Source organism: Archocentrus centrarchus, chromosome 11 (genome assembly GCF_007364275.1).
Source record: "Archocentrus centrarchus isolate MPI-CPG fArcCen1 chromosome 11, fArcCen1, whole genome shotgun sequence".
Taxonomy (NCBI): Eukaryota; Metazoa; Chordata; class Actinopteri; order Cichliformes; family Cichlidae; genus Archocentrus; species Archocentrus centrarchus.
Window position 1 is genome coordinate 28,181,493 of NC_044356.1, and position 11,347 is coordinate 28,192,839.

General features: G+C 43.2%; 1 protein-coding gene across 1 annotated transcript; it reads right to left on the reverse strand.

Annotated features, from left to right (window-relative positions):
- Nucleotides 1-1,935: 1,935 nt before the first annotated feature.
- Nucleotides 1,936-10,262, reverse strand: LOC115787710 (CMP-N-acetylneuraminate-beta-galactosamide-alpha-2,3-sialyltransferase 1-like). Its single transcript, XM_030740488.1, has 6 exons — nt 9,856-10,262; nt 9,563-9,759; nt 9,284-9,463; nt 3,272-3,317; nt 3,066-3,185; nt 1,936-2,145 (listed from the first exon to the last, which is right to left on the reverse strand). Exons 1-6 carry the CDS (start codon nt 10,090-10,092, stop codon nt 1,936-1,938), a joined length of 990 nt encoding a protein of 329 aa, XP_030596348.1. The 5' UTR covers nt 10,093-10,262.
- Between the last annotated feature and the right edge of the window lie 1,085 nt (nt 10,263-11,347).

Below are 11,347 nucleotides of genomic sequence, written 5' to 3' on the forward strand. Positions count from 1 at the left end.
ATTGGTGCATTGTCATCCTGATACACAGCACCACCTTCAGGATACAATGTTTGAACCATTGGATGCACATGGTCCTCCAGAATGGTTCGGTAGTCCTTGGCAGTGACACGCCCATCTAGCACAAGTATTGGGCCAAGGGAATGCCATGATATGGCAGCCCAAACCATCACTGATCCACCCCCATGCTTCACTCTGGGCATGCAACAGTCTGGGTGGTACGCTTCTTTGGGGCTTCTCCACACCATAACTCTCCCGGATGTGGGGAAAACAGTAAAGGTGGACTCATCAGAGAACAATACATGTTTCACATTGTCTGTCTACAGCCCAAGATTTGCGCTCCTTGCACCATTGAAACCGATGTTTGGCATTGGCACGAGTGACCAAAGGTTTGGCTATAGCAGCCCGGCCGTGTATATTGACCCTTTGGAGCTCCCGACGGGCAGTTTTGATGGAAAGAGGAGAGTTGAGGTGCACATTTAATTCTGCCGTGATTTGGGCAGCCGTGGTTTTATGTTTTTTGGATACAATCCGGGTTAGCACCCGAACATCCCTTTCAGACAGCTTCCTCTTGCGTCCACAGTTAATCCTGTTGGATGTGGTTCGTCCTTCTTGGTGGTATGCTGACATTACCCTGGATACCGTGGCTCTTGATACATCACAAAGACTTGCTGTCTTGGTCACAGATGCGCCAGCAAGACGTGCACCAACAATTTGTCCTCTTTTGAACTCTGGTATGTCACCCATAATGTTGTGTGCATTGCAATATTTTGAGCAAAACTGTGCTCTTACCCTGCTAATTGAACCTTCACACTGTGCTCTTACTGGTGCAATGTGCAATTAATGAAGTTTGGCCACCAGGCTGGTCCAATTTAGCCATGAAACCTCCCACACTAAAATGACAGGTGTTTCAGTTTCATTGTCCAACCCCTGTACAAAGTTTATTACAAAAACAGACAGTGTCAAAACAGGTGCTTTTTCCTAGCTACCTGGGAGAGGATGCCCAATCTTCCTAACTCAGCTCAACAAAGGGATCACACAGGTTATATAGTATTCACAAAACCCCCACATCCTAACTTTCCATATATGGCTATGAAAACAGCTTCAAGCCATATCCTATATCTGAACATATGGTCAATTCCTTATATGGAAGGCCAGAGAGGCTTCAAGGGGCTCTTTCTGCATTCCTTCTGAGCTGAGGCCAAACTTTTATGTTAAATTCAGGTTACCATTTTACACAAATCAATAAAGGCCTAAAGGAAATAGACCATATATGCATATATAGAGTTTAACATAGCAGTACAGACACCACACTATCATATTTAATTTCTTCTTTAAACATCACAAAACCCAATAAAAATAAACAAAAGCAAAATACAAAAAACTGATTTCTGTCCTTTGAGTGCATTTGCATAATATACAAAAGTTAAATTAGGTCATGGATTAAGAAAGAAATGCCAAAACTGCACATGTCCAATGATTTGTTCTCCAGGGATTAATAGTCATGCTTCATAACAAATCCTAATATCAGCTTGAGTTATCTCTGTAGGAAAGAAACTATAGTTGTATATTCATACATTTGGCCTCAGGTCAGTACTGTCCCTCCTGAGATATTTTTGCATTCAAACACATATCCATCCATCCAGGGTCAGGGGGGGCTGGAGCCTGTCCCACCTGTCATAGGGTGAGAGGCAGGGTACACCCCGAAATGTTGCCAGCCTGTCACAGGGCTAACACAGAGAGACAGACAACTGTTCACATCTATGCGCAACTAAGAATCACCAGTTAACATAACCCCACTAACTGCAGGTCTTTGGACTGTGGGAAGAAACCCAGAGAACGTGCAAACTCCACACAGAAAGGCCCTGTCCAGATGTTGGATTCAAACCCCAGAACCTTCTTGCTGTGAGGCAAGAAGGTTCTAGGTTTGCAGCAGTGCTAACCACCACGCCAGCGTGCTGCATTTTGTCCCTTTGGTTTCATTAGGCCGGTATGAAACTGAATTTTCTGTTGCTGAGCTAACTGCTGGATGATTGCATATTCATAATTTCTAGGATGTATTTCAGTTTTTAACATTTTGTCTTTAAGTATTTCAAAGTAGTGACTCCAGTTTCCATCACTGTCAGCTCCATAACCAAACACGTCAACCTAGCAAACAAAAAGAAAAATGAAAAAAATTCTCAAAATGTTACTTTTGTATTCAAACTTCAAACAGACAGCGGCAGCTAAGCAAAAAATGTGGTCCATAGCTTTCACATGAAATGAGCTATTAAGCTACCTGGGCAAGCAAATATGTATACAAAGTATGAGATGATTTTTTTCCTCACTCATCCCTATATGTTTTCACTATTGTTTCTGTCTTTTTAATGGCAGCGCCTCCAGAAGGGGGGCAGCATGGCCACAGTTCACCTATCTTCCCATGTTTGTTCTGTTTGTCTTCTTGGATGGGTGTTCTGTTAACTGTAATTTCCCCATTGTGGGATCAATAAGGTATCATCATCATCATCATCATCAAAAAGCACTGAATTGAACACCATGAATTAAAAAAGAAATGAATCTCAAAATAACACAGTTCAGTCCGTCTTCACTGTGACAACAGGTTTACTCACTGTTTGTCTCACTGTCTCCCAGAATCCATTGTGGGTTGATACTTATGGTCCAGAACCACAAATCCTCTTACTGAGAGGTTTAGCGGAAAAGTTTCTGTCCTCTTTCTTTTAGTGTAGTCACATTAGGAAAGGGACACATCAGAAATATTCCCAGCAGCTTTAACTTTACACGGGGCGTGTGAATGGAGACTTAACTATTCAAGAATTTAACCAGAGTTCTTTGAATTTTTTGTGTGTAAACCTGTCCTGATCGTCACCGAAGAATTAGTATTTTTTCTCTGTTTTGTTAAAAACCTTTGAAATGCATACCTATATAAGAGGGCAACACACAAAAATAGAACAGTTCAGCAAAGCATGATATGGGCCAGCTTGTAAGACAATAACAAAAATATTTTATTACATCCGCTCAGCACTTCACAAACTGAAAACTCTGCACACTTCACAAAAGAATGAACTTACCTCATCACAAATGTGCAGTGAAAGAATCAAAGTCATAAAGCCAGTGGATGGATAGCTTCCATTATGTTGCAGCCAAACCTCATGAACATACTTCATGAAACCTGGATTTAGCACCATGATCTGTTATAAATCAGAATGAGCCTTTAAACTTATTTTGTTTACATTTACCATTCCCAACATGAAAGTCCATCATTGAATTTACTCACCAAATTCTTCTTAGCGTTGATCTTTGATTTTATTGGAGCATATGACCTGTTAGAAACAACATGACATGGGGAAAAATGAAGTACATATTTAAACAAAAAGAAAGCTAATGAATAGATTTGTCATTATATGTAAGCCTACGTTTATACTTCACATGCCAAAAGAAAAAAAAAAAAAGGAGGACAGCAAACACGTGAATAAGTCTTAATTTTCTGAATGAATTTATAAGTAGCTCGCTGGAATGCGTTTCCTTGCGGAGACCAAACTGGTGTATAGAAGGAAAGACCAATGTCACAGTTTAAGGCAGGAATTCAACTTGTCTCTGACCTAGAAATCAGCCAATGCTTTTTAATCTGCATACTTATTATATTCATGCACTCGCACTGGGTGTTTGCATTTGATGTAAATTCTCTGCGGCAAAACAATCGAGGGCAAATGGGAGCAACAACTACAAAACCTCAATTCATTTTTAAATGTTCTAACAATTGAGCCAACTGTAGGGATGGGAATCAAGAACCGGGTTTTGTAGAAAACCGGTTCCCAGTAATTCAATTCCTTGGAATCGTTAGTCTGCTTGCTTAACGATTCCGCTTATCGATTCCACTGACCTGAAGATGCATTTACGTGATTACATCACACACGCGCCTTATTTGCTTCGGAATATATCCAACAGGGGAGACAGAAGAGTCAAGATAAAAATCATTACAAAATTAACTTCACAGTGTTTCAACAGCAGCAGCAACTGTTTTACGTGCAGTCTGTGCACACGCAGCAAGCGCAAAAAGGCGGAGCGAGACGGTGAGCTCGGATGGAGTGAAAGGAAACGTTTTTCTGGCGTCCAAAGCAGCAGCGAAAACCTTTACTCTGAAACAGCTGGAGGACCTTCATCAACCACCTGATCCGTGAGTGCCAACGTGAAGAAAAGAAAACTTTGTAGCTGCTCCATCCACTGCTGTTTGTGTCACACAGCAAAAAAAACAAACAACAACAACAAAAAACTGCAGTATGTAAGTTAAAATATGCAAATGGATTGTTCCATCCATCCATCCATCCATTCGCTTCCGCTCATCCTGTTCAGGGTCGCGGGGGGGGGGGGGGCTGGGGCCTATCCCAGCTGTCATAGGGCGAGAGGCGGGGTACACCCTGAACAGGTCGCCAGCCTGTTGCAGGGCCAACACAGAGACAAACAACCTTTCACACACACACATTCATGCTGTCATTCACACCTATGGGCAATTTAGATTAGCCAATTAACCTAACCCCAGTAAGTGCATGTCTTTGGAATGTGGGAGGAAACCGGAGTACCCGGAGGAAACCCACGCAAGCACGGGGAGAACATGCAAACTCCACACAGAGAGAGGGAGAGGCCTGGGCCAAGGTGGAATCAAACCCAGGCCTTCCAGATGTTATTCTACCTGTGAGGCAGCAGTGCTAACCACTGTGCCACCGTGCTGCCCGCAAATGGATTGTTATGACGAAAAATGTATTTCTAATCAGATCACTCGATTGATCAATAGTTGCAACCCTGTTTGGCTGTACTGCTTTCACTATACTGTAAGAATAATCGCCATGTCCTGTAATGTTTAGTTGATGAGGGCTGCCAGAGTCTGGCTGGCTCAGAGGCTGGTTTTCGCACACCTTGCAGTTATATTTTATGTTAAAACATTAAAATATTAATAGTATTAATTTTGAAAGAGGAATTCTTATTTTTTATACCAGTTTTAATTTTGATCTACTTTATATTAAAAAGGGTTAATGCAAACCAACCCATTTGTGGTATATTTTATTCACTAACCCAATGAGAATCGATAAGAGAATCGAGAAGGAATCAAATCGATAATTGATATCAATAATGGAATCAAAAACGCTAAATTCTTATCAATTCCTATCCCTAGCCAACTGGACCCCAAAGAGATACAATAAGCTGACCGGACAATTATAATAAGGTCTGCTAACTCAATGTTTCAACTTAAGAAAAAATAGGTTGTGCTAACTTAAAAGTCTGAATCATTCTGTTAACTTAATATTTTGAACTGTGTACATAAAGTTCTGTGTTTGGAATACTGCAAAAGCATGCTTGAATTAATTATAATAAAAGCACTTATGAGAACTCATGTACATTTTGCAGTGTATTGGAATACATTATAATTAATCGTTCATTACATTGAATTTGTGCCTGGACTTTAATTCCTTTTTATTATTGGGAAGCTTTAGAAGAAGAAGAAGAAGAAGAAGAAACAGCCTTTATTGTCCCACAGAGGGGAAATTTGGGTGTAACAGCAGCCGCAGTTATTATAAATATAAATAAAGATATAATAATTCACACTATTAAGAAAAGAATATATATAAAATCAACAAACAATATTAACCTTAATACTACTACTAATAATAATAACACTATATACAATGTACATGATGTGCCTGTGTGTTGAACCTTAACAGGCCGGACTATTTACAGTATATTATATATTATCCTACATTGTGTAGGCTATTGTGGTTTTTGTTGGGAGCAGTGATGGTTATAAAGTCTTACAGCTGCTGGGAGGAAGGATCTGCGGTAACGCTCCTTTGTGCATTTAGGATGCAGCAGTCTGTCACTGAAGGAGCTCTCCAGCTCAGCAACAGTTTCATGCATGGGATGGGAGACCTTGTCCATCAGTGATGTTATTTTGGTCAGAGTCCTTCTGTCTCCCACCACTTGCACTGAGTCGAGAGGACATCCTAGGACAGAGCTGGCTTTCCTGATGAGCTTGTCTATCCTCTTCCTCTCAGCTGTAGACAAGCTGCTGCTCCAACATACTGCTGCATAGAAGATGGCTGATGCCACCACAGAGTCATAGAAGGTCTTCAGGAGTGTCCCCTGCACTCCAAAAGACCTCAGCCTTCTCAGCAGGTAGAGTCTGCTCTGACCCTTCCTGTAGAGCGCATCAGTGTTATGAGTCCAGTCCAGTTTATTGTTTAGGTGAACACCCAGGTACTTATAAGAGTCCACTATCTCAATGTCCACTCCCTGGATGTTCACCGGTGTCCGTGTGGTGGGTCTGCGCCTGCGGAAATCCACCACCAGCTCCTTGGTTTTAGCGGCGTTGATCAGGAGGTGGTTCCGCTGGCACCAGTCCACAAAGTCCTGAGTCCACTGTCTGTACTCTGAGTCATCCTCACCTGTGATGAGGCCAACTATGGCAGAGTCGTCAGAGAACTTCTGCAGATGGCAGCGTGGGGAGTTGATGGAGAAGTCTGCAGTGTAGAGGGTGAAGAGGAACGGTGCCAGCACAGTTCCCTGTGGGGCCCCCGTACTGCAGACCAGCCTGTCAGAGACACAGCCCTGTGTCCTCACGTACTGTGGGCGGTCAGTGAGGTAGTCCAGTATCCACTCGGAGATGTGGTGGTCCACTCCTGACAGTTCCAGCTTGTCTCTCAGAAGTCCTGGCTGGATGGTGTTAAAAGCACTGGAGAAATCAAAGAACATGATCCTCACAGTGCTTCCAGGCTTCTCCAGGTGGGTCAGAGCTCGGTGCAGGAGGTAGATGATGGCGTCATCCACCCCGATGCCAGGCCGGTAGGCGAACTGCAGCGGGTCCAACGAAGACGACACCATGAGGCGTAGATGGTTGAGGACCAGCCTCTCGAGGGTCTTCATTAGATGCGATGTCAGGGCTACCGGCCTGTAGCTGCTAAGATCCTTTGGATGTTTGGTCTTTGGTACCGGTACCACACAGGAGGTCTTCCACAGTTGTGGTACTTTCCCCAGCTTCAAGCTCAGGTTGAACATGTATCCCATGATGCCACACAGCTGATCTGCGCAGCACCTCAGGAGCCTGGAGCTGATGCCGTCTGGACCAGCAGCCTTTCGCACCTTGATCTTACGTAGCTCCTTCCTCACATGATGAGTTGAGAGGGACAAGATGGAGGTGGGGGATGGGGGTTGTGAGATGGAGTCCTCAGAAGTGAAGGGGGTGGGTGATGGCTGAGAGCTGAGAGGTGTGAGGTCCCAAGAAGAAGAAAGGTTGGCAGTCATTAAAGATGGTGGGGCTGACAGCAGGGGGGACTGGGCTGGGGGAGGGGTGGGTGGCTGGTCAAACCTGTTAAAGAACTGGTTCAGGTTGTTAACCCACTCTATGTCTCCCACAACCCTAGGGCTTGGTTTGTGGCCTGAAATTGAGTTCAAACTCCTCCAAACCCCACTGATGTTGCTCTGCTGTAGCTGGTCCTCCATCTTCTTCCTGTAGATGTTTTTTCCATCCCTGATTTTCCTTCTCAGATCCTTCTGCACGGCTCTCAGCTCTCAGCTCCTCCTTATTTCCTGATCTAAAGGCTCTCTTCTTCTCCTTCAGGAGCCTTTATTTCAGAGTTGATCCAGGGTTTGTTGTTTGAAAAACACCGTACCCTCCTGGTGGGCACAGTGTTTTCCACGCAGAAATTGATGTAATCAGTGATGCAGTCCGTGATGCTGTCGATGTCCTCCCCATGAGGGGCACAAAGCTCTTCCCACACAGTGGAGCTAAAGCAGTCTCTCAGAGCTTCTTCAGTCTCCTCAGACCATTTCTTCACTGTATGTGTCACAACTGGTTCTCTGTGTACCAAGGGTTTGTACACAGGCTGGAGATGAACCAGGTTGTGATCTGAGCCCCCCAGGGGAGGCAGAGGTGATGAGCTGTATGTCTCCTTGATGTTGGCATACAGTAGATCCAGTGTGTTGGTATTCCTGGTGTGGCAGGTGACATACTGGGTGAAGGTGGGGAGAGTGGAGGACAGGGAGACGTGGTTAAAGTCCCCTGAGATCAGAAAGAGGGCCTGTGGGTGCTGTGTTTGGAGTCTGCTGGTAGTAGCATGGAGGACATCGCAGGCTGCAGCAGCGTTAGCAGAGGGCGGCACATACACAGTTATCACAATAACATGTGAAAACTCCCGAGGAAGATAGTGCGGTCTCATACCAACAGCGAGCAGTTCAATGTCCTTACTGCAGAGCGTCTCTTTGATGGTTAGATGTCTGGAGTTGCACCATCTATCGTTTACAAACACAGCCAGACCCCCGCCCCTCTTCTTACCACTCTCCTTGGTTCTGTCGGCACGGATCAAATGAAAGCCGTCCATGTTTATGTGTGAGTCCGGGGTTAGCTCGGTTAGCCACGTCTCCGTCAGGCACATGAGGCTGCTCTCCCGGTAGCTCCTTTGATGTCGCGTTAGCGCCGCCAGCTCGTCCACTTTGTTGGGAAGAGATCTCACGTTTCCCATGATGATGGACGGGATGACGGGCCTGTACCTTCTCCCCTGGCAACGACGACCTATGCCCGCACGTCTCCCGCGTCTCTTCCTTCTCAGTTCGCGGGGAATATCGAGTCGTTCAGCAGGAGTAGGCACAGCGGAGCGCCCGATGGAGATCAGCTGGTCCCGAGAGTAAACAATAGGAGCGTGGCCACTCTCGCAGTCTCCAAACATAAACACCATAAAAAGGGTAAATAAAAACAAAGTTTTCCAGAAAAAAGTCTGCTCCATCATGAGGAAAAAGAGCAGAAGATACAGAAACACAAAAACACATCTAATACTAAACAAAATGAGAAAAAACACGGAATTAGTGCGGAGCTGCTGAAACTGGCTGCCTGCTCGCGCGGCGCCGGAAGTAAATTATTTATTAATTATTTATTAATTAGTAATTATTTATTAATAACAATATAGTATAATTCGTTATTTGATTTTTTTTTTTTAATTTGCAAAATTTAAAAAGTTTTAGCTGTGGCAGCAGGATAAGCCTGCTATTCCAGATGGCACAGGGCAAGAGGCAGGTCACGCCCTGTACAGGTCACCAGCCTATCGCAGCGCCAACACAAACAACATTCACACTCACATTCATACCTATGGGCAATTTTAGGAGGACCAATTAACCTAACCCCAGTAACTGCATGTCTTTGGACTGTGGGAGGAAACCAGTGTTATACACTGAACACATAAGCATGCACAAGGAGACAAAAATAAAAAAAGCCATGCATGTAGAGACCAGAAAAAATATAACTCACCTTCCCGTAAAACCTGTGGTAAAGGCCTTTATGAGCCACTCGATATCCTGCATCTTGAAGGGAACCAGCACTAAATGAGTGTTGTTGTCTAAATCCATAGCACTCTCTGGATACATGACACGATGAGTTGTTTTATTCCCAACATCTTTTTCAAAGCCTCTGGTGACACCTCTGTTTATTCTAAAAAGTACAGAGGAATATATTTCAATCAGTTTGAATCTTTTGTTTGGGGGGGGGGCGTAAATGTTTAAAGAATACTTCCTTTGGCTGGGAATGTACCTTATGACAATTTCATGTGAATCTATCAGAGGGCCGTAATGGGATCCTCTTAAATTAGCAGAATTCCCCACCACAGCACAAGTTATGCAGCGGTCAGATTTGGGTTGTATAATGTCTGGATTCCGTGGGAACATTTTAAAGATGTTGTTCGTTATTATTTTATAGGTTTCGTAGCTCCGTTTTTCATTCTGCAAGCGCTGCCAAACATACCAGACAAACTCCATTAGACCAGTTTTCAGTTGTACCACAAGATCATTTTCACGCTCAGATCAGTCACGCTGGTGACTGCTTACCTTCCACCAGTTGAATGCATCTTGTGAGAGGACAAAGTCTGGAGTCAAAAATGGCCGATAACTATGGTTCATTCTCAGAAGAAGCAACTCCTTATCTTCTGATAAACATTTTACACAAGCGCACAGCCTTTGGTCGGGAACAGTAAAGCGGTAATACATGCCGATGCCAGCGACGCACAACAGGACAACCAACATCTTCAATATTAAAATCATCCTTGATGATCGACAGCGCAACATTGTTAACCTGCAGACAGAGTGCCTGGAGATACACACAGATTAAGCACACAATGAGGAAAGTCACAATGTTTATATAACAGCCATGATCAGCGACGGGACCGATACTGCGCTGTAAGGAGGCATTTTAACTTAAATCCCACTTATATAAAGTCATTTTAAAAAAGAAAAGAAAAGAAACTCTTCATTTTCGGCATTGTAAAGCCTTTACAAATTAACATTTTAGCACAGTTGTCGCTTTCCATGGTAATATTCATATTTATTCACAAGAAAATAAAACCAGCGAAGATTAAAAAGTCATTAGCGCATCGTCTGTTTAAATATCACCCTGTAGATGTACATATATGCCTTACCCGATTTAGTTTCGTATAATGCACATATAACCGTGCACTGAAATTACCGGCTGCAGCGTTTTCAGTGACTAACTCACAGGTGAGCATGACAAAAAGCCACCTTCCTCCCCAGCAAAGGTGCAGAGAGGTGTGGTTTTTACCCATTTCCTCATGTGCCCCTGTTCATTTTTGGAAACTGCTTCTGTCAGTTCATGAAGGAAATGCCAGTCCTACCAGGACAACATTAAACCGTATTTTGTTTATAACTTTTTGAAGAATCGTACAAATCAATACATATCTACATGTTTTCCCCGTTGCGAATGTTATTCTTATAAACGTCATTTGCCTCTTCCCTTTATCTTTTAATCTCAGGTACTGACCAAAGGGGAAAAAAAGAAAAGAAAAAAGAAAGGGCACCAAGCTTTTTTATAGTGAGAAGTAAGCATTTGTTGTGGGTGGAGCATATTCTAGAAACAATTAAATGTAGTCACAGGGCTCAGATGATGACATTACAAATCATAACAACCTGATCACAGTCATGTTTTTGTATTTATCAATATTAATAGCCATCAGCAGTATCATTAACTATAGTTACTGTTTAATTGATATGAGGTTCCTGGGCAAAGATTATCTATCGGGCTCTTCTTGTGATATTCTGATAAAATGCGAATTAATTTAGGAATATGTACAAATATTAGCACAGAACCCCTTTAAAATTGATTTTTTTTTCCCTCTACATGTTGAAATAGTCAGTTTTATAAAACTCAAGAGTAGTGAACTCCTTCATTGACTACCAAATGTAGTGATTTACCTTCACTTAACAAGCTGAAACTACCTGTTTGATCCTGAGAGGAGAAACAAATCCCGTGGTGGGTGACTCAGCAAGGGCATCTGAGTTTAATAAAATCGGTCAAATAACATAAGTG